Source organism: Patella vulgata, chromosome 3 (assembly GCF_932274485.2).
Source record: "Patella vulgata chromosome 3, xgPatVulg1.2, whole genome shotgun sequence".
NCBI classification, from domain to species: Eukaryota; Metazoa; Mollusca; class Gastropoda; family Patellidae; genus Patella; species Patella vulgata.
Window position 1 is genome coordinate 22499625 of NC_065881.2, and position 16145 is coordinate 22515769.

Here is a 16145-nt window from a genome sequence, read left to right on the forward strand (position 1 = left end):
ACTTTCTGAACCAAATTAATGGCACCAATTCCCAAGCCGTATCAATATTTATTCCTACATTTAATTGTTTAATTCTGTGATTTACATTAAATAAACAGACTAGAATCAACAATTAACTCTGCTCACTTAGCGAATCATTTCAACTATCTGACATGGTTATTTGCCCGTAAGCTTTAAAGGCGCAGTAATACCACATAGTTTCTCACCAACGTCAAATCAGGACTATTTTCACAGAAAACACCAGCACCATATTATACATAACAAAATATTTATTTAATTCATCATTAGGTACAAATATGCACAGAGTTAGTTTCAAATCATAAATTACATCATTTAGCATATAAAAAAATAATAACATCGGTATTGTACATTCTATAATCTTATCCAATTTTTGCCATAAACAATTATAGCAACAATTCTTACGATAGTAGAATTATCTATAATTCAGCCCAATTATTTTATGTTCAAGAAAGTTTGAAATCCTGCTATTCGAAATTTTGAAATCCTGCTATTCGAAATTTTGTTTATATTTGGTATGTGTGTGGGGTGGAGGGGGGAATTCTTACTCGCATATGCATTGCTGTATAATTTGTGATAGTTTATCGATGGAGGCACTACAAATTAAATTTCTAAGATGAGGGGCGGACTAGGTCTCTAGGAGGGCCCAGAGGGGTCAGGCAGGGATCCATCGGCCCTGATTGGACATACATTTATTTCAAAATAAATAAAATCATATTTGCATCTACTGAAACATATAATGGCCTAAATCCGAGGAGAAGTGAGGTGCTAGTTTCGTCTTCTCGTCATATTCTTCAACGCAATGGAGGTCCAAGGAAACCAGTTTGTCCTGGGGCCCAGAGCTACCCAGTCCGCCCCTGTCTAAGAATAAATAACTTTTAGATTTCGGTTTTGCAGATAGGAATTTTACAACACTTCTAAAATAATTAAATAATACGCTAGACCTCAAATATTGAAAAACTAAAATAGTTTGTGGATTCGTTGTTGCATTTCATTCGATTTGCTTTAATGCTGAATGGTCATAATTTCGTTGGAAATAAATCATCTATCTACATCGGCATAGTTTCTGGATTTCGTTGTTGCACTCTGGATTAATTCAAATTAACCTTGACTGTTCGTACGTTAAAGTACAATAGAATAAGTCATACACTCTGTGTCCTATCACAAGATTATACATAACCCACGCGTTTGTCACCAGATTGTATTAGCGTTACTCATCGAACTCAGTATGTAATAAGTAGGCCCTAAACTATAAGTATGTTAAACAGTGGTTTATGTAAGTAGTTTTATATTGTTACTATAAATAAAGATCAAAGGCCTGAATGAGCCTATATCAGTTGGCCGATGTCGTCCGATTGATGGTCACTGCCGTTATAGTGATCACCCTTGCTTCATAGTTCTTCAAATAGTATTTTCAGTAAGTAACCAAAGCTCGCTTTTAAAAAGAAAAATTTTCTTCACAGTAATTTGGGCTTTTCCTTTTAATTACTTTATACTGCTTTTGAATGTTCTCTGACACAGTTCATAATAACTAGTACGAGCGTACAATATGGACCAGGAGCCACGTATGGTGTCATATAAGTCATCTCTAGTATTGAGACGTCATAGACTTTGTTTTTTCGACAAGCGTAGCGCCCAAGGCGAAGAAGAAGAAGATGAGCTGCGCTTGTGGCCCAGTTCATTATCCAAAAAGTAACAAATATTGTCTTTTTTTTACCAGGCACGGATACCCTGATGAATCTGCTGTTGAACGTAACCATTTTGTTGCATTTGATTTACACTGGGAGGCATGTGGTTATTTACTGTGTTATATGATGCAGAAGAATACGCGAATGGATTCACGTTATACGGTGCTGAATATGACTGTGGTATATTTTGTCCATGCATACACGGTTTTCCATCTCTCACGAGCACCGGAACAGCAACGCGTCTTGGTGGTTGCAAGGCAGATAACTCTAAGGATTTATCCTGACGTTGACGTTTACACTTGTAACGCCTATTTTGAAACCATATTTTAACCTGTGTTGGCGTCAATTTTAACATGTTAGCTAACTGTTCTCTTTCAGGCGCGGAAAGATACCTTTGTTGTTTGAATCTTCTTTCTAATTCGTAAACTTGCGCTTGAGAAAAAAGTACCCTTGGTTTCCGTTTTTGCCTTTGTTTAAGAAGCTGACATTCTCCTGATTCTGACGCTGAGATTGGTGAAATTTTTCCTTTTTCTCCTGCAAGTGACGTCAGAGAAGACGTTATGGCATTTCCCAATGACTGTGATGCACATACTTGTTTACCTGAAAAATAGCAAAAGAAAAATTAATGAGTACAGCGTTAAACTGTGCAAATATAACCGTAAAATATAACTGGAATCGAGATTGGTATTTTAAAAGACAATCAATTATTCGGGTCTAAACAACAACTCAACTGTACAATAGTATACTATCATATAGTTTTAGTATAGATGTTGGTGGCCAACAGGGTTCGATATTATAGCCATTATTGTTCCAATAAATTGCAGATGAACTTGTGAGCGATAGATATATTGTACTTAGATTTCAGCAGCGGATGTTCCTGCATAACTTTTGGGGATGCAGCCAACTTTTTGAAATATATACACTTAAAACTGTGTTGTTAGGGTGTTTTTAGAAACATAGCATGCACCAACTTATTCACGTTACTAATTGTAGCAGACATTGTTAGTAACGTGAACTTCCAAAATCAGATGTGTATTGGGTATACACTTGATACAAATCACTGCTTATAGATAAACGGTGCGAATTGGGTTTAGGAAACCGAGGTCGCTTTTTAGCAGTCATCCATGGGGAGAGAATAGACAATAAACCTTATTATTATATGGAGCAAATTATTTAGGAGTCTAATAATGCCGTGCTTATATTACTAATGTCAATAATCTGTTGACATATATCCGATCCGGATGTGGAACTTTGAACGGCAATCAGGTTTGACATCACAAATACATAAAACATTTTAATAACGTGTCTTATTTATAGTCCTGCTCTTAATATGATTACAGTATATGAGTAGTTAAATCTCCTTTTGATATGTGTTAATTATGATCTTTACAAAGACAAAATCTGGAATTTTACGTTTACTAATTCAACGAAAATATGGGTTCATGCTTTAGGCATATTAAGGCTAGAGTTACTTCAGTCGAGTAAAAGTAAACTTTTTGTTGTCCTGGACCCAGGTCGCTTAGGGACTATCTGTCTAATACCTTTAAAATCAAGATGATTCGGCCACCCACACCCACCATGAATATTAAGTGATCTATGATTGATTGTACTTTCCACATAGAATTATACAAATAACTAAGTGTCATATGACAAAAATGCCGAGAGAGAGGGAGAGAGAGAGAGAGAGAGAGAGATTTAATGTGCTTATTTCAACAATTAGGAGAAAACCGACGAGGCTAGGCATGTAGCCCTACCCCTACCCCTAATCACACACACGCATAAGATCGAACTCTTGGTATTTGCATCGATGAACTACTCAACAAATGTCACACCACACTTTGTTTAATTGAGCTAAAAGACTAAGAAAAAAGTTTCAAACTTGTTCATTTTATGATTCTTCTCTAATACAAACAGCATTGAAATATCCTAATTGACCCTGAAAGGCCACTTATAATATGTTAAAGTTATGATGTATGAATATTAATAGAACAATGATTGATTGAGTTGTAATAGTTGATAAAGTGGGCGGTGATGTTTACTGAGTTTTAACCTGATAATGCACTCTAATCATTTATCATCCTAATCATTCATTCAAATAAATCATATCAGGTTTCATATAATAGAAAATATATATTTTTTTTCAAATCAGCGTAATTTGGTCAGTTAAAAAAATCCGAATTTTCAAATTCAAATTATTTTTTGACTATAAAGAAAATGACACCTAATGGAAATTTATGTTTTATATGGATTACCTAATGAATAATCTGTAAAATTCATTCAAAATCTTCAGAAACGGTTATTTTAATTAATAAACTTTTTGGGGAGTTGGAATTTTTCACAGATTTCTCGGTTTTGCCGAAAATGAAATAAAATGGGGTTTAACGTCCTACTCCGACTGTGCAATGAGAGAAATTGTGCCCGTTCAGCGGCACTATGGCCTACTCTTATATCGAATTCCATCTGCCAGGGGAATTTACAAAAGTTGAATCATGTACAGTTATATAAACTAGATTTCATCATCGTTAGACAATCAGTTTTCATTGTAAATGTGCCATGTCGATGTAAAAGCCTCAGGTTTGTGTACTCATTATACTGAATTCTTCTTAAGTTATATAATCATTTATATAAACATGTTAATATAACAAGTACATAGAATAGAGTGCTTCACAGACAGGATTAAGAACGCTGCAAATTAACCAACATCTTACTTCGGCAGGTTCCTAATTAAAATTCGTCTTATTGTGGTCAGCGGCAATCATGTGTATATCTACCGTGTCATCTCAGCCACTACCGAATATTTTCGCATTGTTTGGGTTTAATAAGTAATGATTGTAGAATATTAATGAAACATCAGTATTTCATTTTAAAAGGTCGTCTTTTCAAATTTGATCAGCGGTGATATACCGGCATCTGTCTTATAAACCTTGATGAATACTACTGTCTCCGCCATTTACCATGATCAAATCTGACGATCTTTATTTTTCTAAAACGAATATTAACTTTCCAACCAAATTGTCTTTCAAAACCGGACAATTTGCATCTATTTTGACAGTTAAAACATTTGTTATATCAGCACTGATTTGGAAGATAGTCAACGTCGACTTGCAAGGGTTTCAATTAAAATTGCATTCTAAATATACCGTTAATTGATTAAAATTTTAATAACATCTAACCAACTGTGTTTTATTAATAATTTCTCAGAAGTAGCAGTCTGTTGAATATGAATGATCGGTTTTCAAACTATGCCAAGTCAATTTTTTTAAAAGGATATTATATGTTCTAGGTAGTCTTAAGTATATACTGCATCATGCACGACACTCGTCACTGCCAACCTATACATACATGGAAACAACTATGTATTTATCAAAGTAAGAAATTAACATCATACTATTAAATACTCATCTAGTCTATCGAGAGTTATTAATCTTTTACTTTTATCCCCAATCTCTTTATAGTCCTTTCTACGACATAAAACATCGTTTATACCTTAATTATAACATCAACTAGATGGCTATTTAAGATGATATTTGGCTCAAGGAACAAGACCGCATTATAAGTTTTCAAGAAAAATGTGCGTGCCAGCTGACGTTTTTAATCATATGTACATGTGGCGCTATAAACGAAGTTGACTCGCGTAAATTTAAAACACATTTTCATAACAAGTAAACATTAAATCTGACGAGATTTTTAGGAGAATGTGATTCGCGCTGTAGCAATTTTTAGCGAGGTGAACCCCCATTTCTTTTTGCGCTTTAATTAAATTTCCGGCATTTGAAAAGATGTAATAGATCAAATAAAATGGTTCTGATATAGCTAACGGTAATCAACGCTCGGTGTTGGACACGAAGCTCATATATAATATCTTTATTACCGTTCAAGCTTAATCAGTCTAACAAAATTTACATCATGGTAACATTGGCTAGCCCCTATCCAATATACCACAAATTATCATTAGGATCGTCAAAATATTACCCAACTGCAGCGATAATCATAATTCACATGCAAAACCCCACAGGAAAATAATTACGGTTTTCTAGACATAATTATTTTGTAATTTGAAACTTATTTCAATATTTCTGAAATACTAAATGAAATAATTTTGTGAGCGTGTATGTGGAAATGACTATTAAACTCAATAAAATCGTGATTAAATTTACATTACGTCTTTAATTTAATTTCCGAGAACTAGAAAAAAAGTATTGCAAAAGAAATTTAACAAGTTCTAAATATATTTTGGTTTAAATCGCCAAACTAACTTTTTTCCCTCTTTTATTCCCGAGCCGCATACATTTTGTAGTTTTTCAATTCTAACTTAATGATCAATTTACTTGTATTTAATTATAATCGACAAGTAGTTTATTATTTCTTATAAGAATCTAAAAAATTGTTTTTGCATAAAATATGATGTCAGTGATTTGCCATGACACCAGAAGCAATTTTAATTCATTCTCAGCTCTCGAAATTCAATCATGGACGCCACGGAGCCGTACAATTGTTGTTGTCTTCGTTTCTACAAAATGCGATGCTGCGGAATAAAAGGAAACGTGACTATGAAAAAATCTGTCTTTTGGGCTGTAGCAAACTGGTACAGCGATAATTGGTACAGATGCGATCAGTTAGATACATATTTATCGGAAAGAAACACAAGGGCCACTTTCCGTTACTCTGACTTGATTCACAAATGAAATATGGCCGCTTCTGATGTTGGTAAAATGGTCGCCTCGACGCGTGTCGCCTCTCTCCAGCAGTGATGGCAATGAGTTTAACAGTTTTATATACAAACTTTGCTTAATGATCAAGAGAGGTGAAGTCTCTAAAAATGTAAAAACGATTCCATACCGATCTGTTTTTTTACTGTAGATTTTGTTGATATCTAGAGCAATGTTAACAGACTTTGGTAATGCAAAAATTACTTTTCCTTTTACATAAATGCTATCTTGAACATTTAACAAAGATGTCACTTGACTTCAAGTATATTTTATTTTATTTACAAGAATGATACATATGTATATAATAAAGTATATCCATTATCTTCTCGACGTTATTATTCATAGAATATTTCTATTTCGAACCTGAAATCAATCAAACGAAATGGGTTATCCATAAAGGGTAAGAAATTTCTAAAAATAATTGACTTTTAACACAATTTGAACATTAACAACAGTGACCAAATTCAATTAATCTTCAAGACTATAATATTCCAACCTGTACATGGACGGAATGACAACAATTATGTGTATGAAGAGGTCACAAATCTGTAAGTTCTACAAAACCGCGTTTAATACTCATGCACAGGACGCTCGCTAAAATGGGGACTGTAAAACAAATGACGTATGAACTTGTATTCCACATAATTGTGTCATGTGTTATTCTCATCCAGTTACTAAATGGCGCTTAAACAATTTATGAAAACGGTGTTTATTAATAGTAAGTGCAGGAGGACCACACCACACGCAAACCAGAACCGACAAGATAAACCTACGGACAAAACAAACTACATAGACGTTGCAAGAAATGAACAACAAATTATATCAAATCAAGTGAATGTACAGTCCCCTCAAAATAAAAATAAAAATATTTACAAGAAAGACGGAACAGAAATAATGCGACCGATCTGAGGGGTTACAGAGCTGACGTTCCACAAAGCAGTGTCGAATGCTGAAAAATAACAATCGTACACAGCAGAACTGGACGCTAAAAAGGCACACAATGCTTATTACTGTACTCATACTACTAATGAGGATAGAAGCGACTATAATACAGAAACTGTTTAACCCCTAAACAAGGTATCTCTCATCTTTCATTGCTCTCCTGAATACCGTCTTTCAAGTTGTTGTGATTATCAAGACGATACCAAAGACTTGTCTGTCTAATATCAAACTAGATATAAGGCTCGTTTGAAACTGATCCCAAATGTATACAATTCTAAACAAAATCTTCCCTAATCTCGAAAAAGTCTTGTACTTGTATCAAGTCATCCATACTTTCTCTTTTGGCTTTTTTCTCTCTCTCCATACCTCGTATGTTTTGTTCTTATCTTTATAATTTCTCACTTATCGCCCAGTATTCTTGTCTAAATTCTGGATCTTGTTTTTGTAATTGATTCGCCTTTTGAGTCATCTATTCAATAGAACATTGCCACGGAGGGCTCGAGAGTTTAAAAAGTCTATCTCGTATTGTGAACTTCCGAGTTTAAAGAAAATAAATCTAAAGCAGGAATATTTATTTAACTTTATAAATGCTTTTGAAAATATTTATGAAATGCAGTATATTAATGATATGGTGTTGAATAATTTTGTTACACTTCGTTTAAATCGTTGTATATTCAAGTGCACTTTATTTCCTACGGGTGGAACAAGTCATTATTCAGGTGCCGTGTGTGCACATTAAATTCACATAATATAAATGTATTCCATTAAATACATATGTATTTCATTAATTGCAAAGATTTGAATACGTCGACCCAGCGAATAAAACGGAGTGGGGTTTAACAATATTTCGGTCATTTTTAAACTAAAGATAGTAATTTTCATTTCCATGCTTTGGGTAGGAAAGTGACCTTAAATGTACCAAATTTCGCGGATTATTTTATGTACACGCGGCCGTACCTCGGTATTTTGTCAGCATCCATGTCAGCTTCACAGTAAAAATCAGGATTAAAAATTCGTCTGTGTCCAAGACGAGTTTCAAATCCGGGTTACTGTAATTGAGAGGCCAATGTTCTATCGCTCGACAACTACGACCCCCCCCCACCCCTAGTCCAGTCAACACAAACTAATTCATTTCAGGACTATACAAGCGTCCTAAACCACGACGACACTTCCATCGATGACAAGCCGTATGATATACAGCTTACTCATCAGACCAGTCGGCTACCCAGCCCCCATGCATAAATAATGTAGTATTTACGGGTGTGTTGTGTGTGTTTGGGGGGGGGGGGGGTGATAGGAGCAGGGGATTGGATTCTGCTCTGGGTGGGAAGTTAATTATAAAGTCTATCCACAGTTAGACTGATAAAGATATAAATTTACCAAATAAAGTCTTTAAGTAACTTCATTCAAATGAAAATAGTTACACACAAATAGAATGTTTGTGTATATCTAATGTCCATTCACAGTTAATTCATTTGTTTATTTTATTTACTTACATATAATGCCTGTTAGCTGTCTATTGATTTATATTGGGTTTCCACAAGGTTCAATTTCGTATCTACCACTGTTTACTATAGTAACTAATACAAAGTTATTTTGTTATATCTAAGGACAAAATCACGTTCAAGATAGCTATACATAGCGGTTGTGTATTCATCTATTATACAAAACAGGGTATGCTTATTCTGTCCATTCCGTGTATCGGGATTAATTCTTGTACTATTCTCATTTCCCGTAAATATATTCGGATTGGACGATTCTCAGCAATTTATATTATTGATGTTCAACAAAAATGCGGAACTATTAAAATGCGTAGTGACTGGTGTATACCCAGCATTTATGTTATTGTAACTATATATTTGTGTTTCTACAACTATGTTTATTGTCTGCACAGTTTGTTATTGATGTATGCGCATAACTTTGTATTATACAGTAAAGTTTCTTCTTCCTTCTTCTATAGACACCTACTGGATTCCATAATGAATATAAAAGACTATGCCAATAAAGTCTTTTACAAACATTATCTTGTTAAATCTGGAGCCGGTTATATCCAATTGTACTCTTGATATATAACTGATTTGATCTAGTATTGACGGCAATGAAATATCCTAGTCTACCAACATTTCTACGTCAATTTAAATTTATCTGACCTTGTTATTTATTTACTTGTGAATAAACCTAAACGCGACCAACAGGACACGAATTAAATATTTATCAAGGAATACTGCATAGTAATAAATCAACAATTAATATTTCGTTTGTCGGGTGAAAGATTAACATGTACGGCTATACTATAAACCAGGAACAAGTCATTTTGTAATCACGACGCCATATAAAAATCGAAGTACGTTAATCGCTACGCAATTGCCCAAAGAACAAGCATACCAATTTTCGTGTCGATCGTACACTCGAATTGGTGATCACCAAGTGTATGGAAGCAGTTCTTGATTTTAGAATATTATAAAAGCAACCACTGTGATTTAAAAAAATTAGAATCTATCAATGATTCCGGTAGATTTTCGAAAAATATTGAATTGAATTAACTGATTGTCTAAACAAACCGACACTTGTGCAAATGCTTGTGGCTTGTACATAGTTATGCTGTGGCTTACAATATAACGGTGTGTTCGTCCTATGTTGTTTTCTTTATAATTAATTTTGTGTGCGACAGATACAGAACATAAATTTATTTCTTATGGGGATGGCCTTTGGTTTTTAATACATTTAATACATTTAATTTCATTGAAAAGTATATGTTATACATTAGTCAAAATGTACGGAGATCGCTTTGCCTTTTAAAATAATTCAAATATATCTAATATAACTGAATTGCAAATCTATTTGTAATTCTATATCTAATTTTATTATGTTATTATCTAATTATTATTACAAGGAAAAACGATGCAGAGATTCTTATACTTGCTTTCCAAAAATATTCAAAATAACGCGGTTAATCCTCTTAAACCTGATACCAGAAAATATTGTATTACCACTTTAAAGCCGATTGTTTATCAGATAATCAAATTTAGGCGGTAAATATGAAATGAAAATAATCCGTTTTCGTTAAATTTAAGCCAATTATGTCGCTACAACCCGGAAGAAGACGAGATCAAATTTCGGTACCTCTGATGTAGACTAGTAGTTAGATTACGTTAAACACACTTTTGTAATAATAGTGTATGATAGGCTATAAATTATGGTACTTTGTATAGCACGGAAATTATTAAATTACAGAAATCTATGTTTAAATTTCAAATGGCAATATGAACAGCCTGGTGAAACAAACATTCCTAGAGAACATATAGCATTGAATAATATAAAATAAGAAAAATGAACTAAAATATTAAAAAGACGCAGGATAACCACATAACAAAATATTGATAGAAAGAACGGTATAATTGAGACTCTGCAACATTGGGTCCGAAAAATGGAAAAGTTATATTCAAGGAAAAACATCTGAATTCCATATTAAAGCGCTTCATGGCAGTGTTCCTTATTTTCGAAACTATATTTATTATGATAATATACATTCAAGAAATTGTAGATATATTTCATGAAAAAAAAACCAAACATATGCATCGACTTGCGAGAGGGACAAGAGCCCGATATATCACAAGTCTTAAGAGTGATTCTATTTCAAGAAAATTATATTGACATGTATTCGTTTGAATTAATTGATAAGTTTATACATGGATTCAGAAATGGTATATAGGTTGTATTTTGTAACAGGAAATCATGGGTCTTTATAGTCGACCGTAGGGAATCCAGAACTGAAACCAGAAAGACATTACGATTGATGTGATTATTTTCATTGGAAAATATCATTCAAGGGGAAAATGGGAAAGCACGACCCAATCCTCGGCATTTTAATTCAGAAATACTTCCTTGCTTCAATTTCAAAGAATAAAAACACGTTTCAGAAAATATGCGGAACCACGTAAACATATTTATCAGTATACTGTTTCCCTCAATTAAGTTTCGTTGATTATTTTGTATTTTGTTTACAATTAGAAATAATAACTAAATGTGCTCAAACCGAAATGTCCCTTTCGTTATTTACTTTCTGAAAATATTTTTAACAATTGGGTGCTCAACCAAGTGGCTACTTCAATCCTAAAACGAATACTTTCTGAAAACTATCAGAAATACTCTCTGCGGTAACAAGACAGGGTGACTTCTATATAAAAATAATACTAAAGTCTTCCTATCACTAAATGCCTCACATATTATGTTTATGTTATATAATCATCAAAAACGGCTTAAAGGGAAACATCTCTCCCATCTGATCATAAAAAATAGATGTCCTTTAGAAACAAAAACCATTTCAATTTAAATTGTTCATCCACAATATAGACTGCAGGGAATCGTCCAATATAAATAACAGTCATGTAGTTGCAGTTTTCCAGACAAAAAATCTAAAAACTCCATATCGTGTTTTTAGAAACAAAACGTTCGTTTTAAGGACCATGTATTTCCACTTTCTTCACTTAAGACTTAATTCATGAGAGAATATTCCTAATGATAGCCAACCAATGTATCCTCTCTATATATAGACCCAGGTTATTTATACATTATTACAAGTGGATAAAAACATAAACTAAACAAAATACAAATAATAAGTAGCAGATAACACCATGTTCTCAGCAAATCTTAAGAAGCTATCCACTCCTTTTTCCTATTGAAACAAATGATATGAAAGTACTTGTGGATCTACAGTCGTAGTGGAACGAATCGAGTAGCTACAACATTAAGTAAAGTTGTTTTCAGGCTTTTCATTCAATCAAAGTGGATTTACAAGTGTCACGTTAAGATTCTCTCAAACGCTTATTCTTTAAAAACAATTAACTTACCCTCTTTCATAGAGTCATCATCTTCACTGGGAGGAGGTGAAGGGTCCATTACCCCAGATAATGTGTTTTCGAAGTCCTTGGGTACTGGATGTGGTCCTCCTACTCCCAGTCCCGGTAAAGGAGGGGTGTAGGAGAGATTGGTGTACGTTGGCTGTAAATGAGTAGGAGATCCAGCGTTTCCGTAAATACACGATGGATTATTGTTCATGGACATATTCATCTGATCACAGGGTCGATGATTCATGTCAAAGGGAAAATTTGCGGGCATCTGGAAATTCATTGTCTGATAATCAAGTCCACAATTGTTTTGAGCTTCGGTCCAACTTAGAATGTCTTTTACTGAGAAGGGTGTTGATGGCACTGGATTAGAATACATAGCTTTTTTCCTCTCATCCACTTAGTGTCGTGAAGAACTTTCCGTGAGTGAAACACTTTAAATCCCTCTAGACTAAAGAGTAGGCAACTTAGCACCGTAGAAAACATTCAACGCTTGTTCAATTAGACTTCAAATATCTTTCAATCAATCCCGTGATGTTGTCCGCCTCAACCAATCAGATTAGTTCTGGGAGCCTCCATCACACACATCGAGTTCTAAGAGCCCTATTGAATTTGTGTACATACACGATATACATACAGCCTCTAACTGTTCGTGTAGTTATAGTTGTCTGCGATATTACTATCGAAGGAAGCGGATGTTAAACTCCGCTCAGTGACTGTGGCTACAAAATATGAATATTCATTAGACAAACAAACTAATAGAATGTCTTCTTGACTTAGCTCTTCATATTGTCAGCATTAAATGTGTTTAGAAGACTTTCAACTGCTTGCTGAGAGATAATACTGTTAATTCACGCCTTAGAACAGAATCACAGAAACACACTTTAAACGTTCTTGAGTTTCACTATCTACTTTATTATATATTAAGTATATTTTAGATAATGGTACTTAGTTTTTATTACTCACACCTTTTTTATTTAGCGACAACAAAATAAATGTTTCGTCAACACTTTAATTTAATTTTAAAATGAAATCCGATACCAAAATGTTGAGAAGAATTTTTTACTTTTTCAAATTTATTACCATTGCCATAAATTCATAGTTTAAATAGATACAAGTCTATGGAATACAAAATCTACTGTTTATTACTGAGCGATGTTTCGGCTAGGCTTCCCAAGTCTTTATCAAGTAATGATACAACGCAATATGCTGCTCATCTCTGATTAGTCAGCATTAAGTAAGTTGTTGTTGTTTATATATATATATATATATATATATATATATATATATATATATATATAATACCCACCATTGCTTAATAAAGCACAGATTTGTGTCACATGTCTTTCTATTTTAATTACTAGGGAATCGTCTTTAAAAATAAAAAAGGTACCTGTTTTCCGTGGATTAGACAAAGTTCCACTTTTCACAAATAAATTACTAAAGCACTAGTTCAAACTATTCAATTCTTTTTAAAAATATTTTTGTCAATTGCCAAGACATATACATTTTATCAAAATTATGGATATAAATACAGGTAAAAGTAAGCAATTGTATGTTAAAGAGTCAAATATTGTGTACAATAATTATACACATTAAATAATATACATGTCCAGTATCACTGTTCTTTAAAAACAAACAGTAAAAACAAATAATATGATACATCAGATTAACTGCTCCTTCGTCTTCAGATTAACTGCTCCTTCGTCTTAAAAAGTTCAAACGACAATTTCCAAGAGCAGTGTTATTATTAGACGTTATAACTGAAAAACTTTTCTTTTGGAGAAATATTATTTACAACCATTTTCTCTCGGGTATCCGAATAAGGCTTCACAAAATTTAGTGGAAAGAATGCATTTTATTTTCCAAAAATGACAAATACAGGGAATACACGTGATCATTTTGGGGAATGAGGCTTTTACATTCATTGTACACTGATAAATTTCAATATGAATTGAGCAGGGAGGTAAAAACTATATCCGCCATCCTGATTTAAGACAAAAGATCTCAAATTTGTGGTCTTTGACCACGGTGATCCATTCTTTGTGGCAGGGTGATCCCTTTCTTATTAGTGGTGAGCCAGGGAGCACACATGTATTCGTGATTGTTTGTTAAAATATTTAACGAATAGACTAATATCCGCGGGCCACTTTTCTAGACGATAACGATTGCCTTGAAAACGGGAAACTCTCCTAATTTTGGCTTGTACATTGCAATGTCAATATCTTAATATATACACATTATCAATTTATCTGTGTCCCATAAACTATTCAAACTTCCATTTCCATTGTTTATCAACAATAAAAAATATTTTAGTAAATGCGTTTTTGAGAAGAATAAATTCCACTTTTGATTTCTCGAGATGCATCCTTCATCTTTTTTTTATTCTTTACTACACAAAAATTTAAATACTTGGGTCATTTTTACTTCACGTATTTTAAACTTTTAAAGTAGATTTATTCATTACGTCACAAAAACTCTCCCAGAAGCAATAAACGGTGAAAGCATGGTTTTGTTTACCATAAAAACGTTATATATCCCATAAACCTACAGCATTTCATGCCTTGGTTTCACTCCTTACTATAAATATAGGTGTCTTTTATAGAGAGAAATGGATTGCTCTATCATACACAGTTTAGATGAGAATTGTTTTTAAGAAAAGCCAGGAATTAATTGTTCCTTTAGGTAGAAAATTTTGGTATGCAAAGAAAGGCAAAATTTAAACATCAAGCGTCGTCATTGTTGAAATTTTGAAGTCGTTAGAGCGGTAGTGTTTAGATGATTTGCTATTAGCGGGGATTTCTGGGGTATAAATCAGTCTTCTACCCCGCGATGCTCCCGTTTTATCGTTTAGATTACAATAACTAACGACGATCTCTGCCCTTTACAAGTTTGTGTGTGGTATATTCACTATATTCCACTTTATTCTTTGATTCCCATTCCTGCCAATCTAATTAATGGGGAAAACTAAATATTGAGAACCGAAAGGTCGATTTGGAATTGTTGTTGCTAGTTTTTGGTTTGTAAAATTTAATTATAAGTTAGAACTAAGACGTGTCTCGGAATTTTCAACTGAATTTGTTATTAATTTGGTGCTTGTGATTTTAAAATTTCGGATGAAACTATATTCAGAAAAGAGAATTGTTCCAACATTTCATTAGCTAATAGCTTGGTTCATTTTGCTTGTCAGGATACTAGTGTCATCACTTTGTGCATATATTTTATTTTTATTTATTTTCTAGAATAAACGTCAAATATTAACTTCTAAGCCATACACTTATAGATGTCGGCTTACCAAATAGTACACTGGAACAAAAATTATCGATCCTTATGTCAGTTATGGTCTCTAGAGTTCACTTTACTTTCAACTGGTTTTACGTTGGCATCTTAATATAGTTGTCTGTCGACGTCTGAACGATAACTACGTGTATATCAACAATCATCGAGGCCAAGACGGTACCTAACCCAGTTTTCTTTCTTTTACTAAGAATGCCTTTCACCTTTTTGGGGAAGGGGTAGTGAGTTTTGGCGATTAACAAAATTCTTCTTTACACTGCGGGTGAAATTATGATTTAGTAGTACCGGCGGCTAGAAAAACCAAGGTCTCGTGTACACATTGTCAGGTCAAAATATACCTCATACCACACTGTATAGCATATGCTCGTAATCATTAGGCAGGTTGGTAGGACGTTAAACTCCATTCGATTTCTAAGCCTTACATTATTTATTTTTTTCTAAACAATATTTATTCACAGAAACTGGATTGGAGAACAGGCAGAATCCTATAGAACCCCTCTCCATACACTTTATCTGTATTGTGTTCATTCATGTACTCTGCAATGTAGATCATTTTTGCTAGATTATCTATAGATTAGTTGCCACCCTTTGTTATAAGTGTAATTTTAAAGTTTAATGATATTGTAATATTGTTGGATTCCTCT

The 16145-nt window shown here is 33.5% G+C and overlaps 1 protein-coding gene across 1 annotated transcript; it reads right to left on the reverse strand.

Moving 5' to 3' along the window:
• Positions 1-251: 251 nt before the first annotated feature.
• Positions 252-12844, reverse strand: LOC126815525 (homeobox protein Nkx-2.5). Its single transcript, XM_050541213.2, has 2 exons — positions 12208-12844; positions 252-2306 (listed from the first exon to the last, which is right to left on the reverse strand). The coding sequence occupies exons 1-2, from the start codon at positions 12581-12583 to the stop codon at positions 1732-1734; spliced, it is 951 nt and encodes a 316-aa protein (XP_050397170.1). The 5' UTR covers positions 12584-12844; the 3' UTR covers positions 252-1731.
• Positions 12845-16145: the final 3301 nt, after the last annotated feature.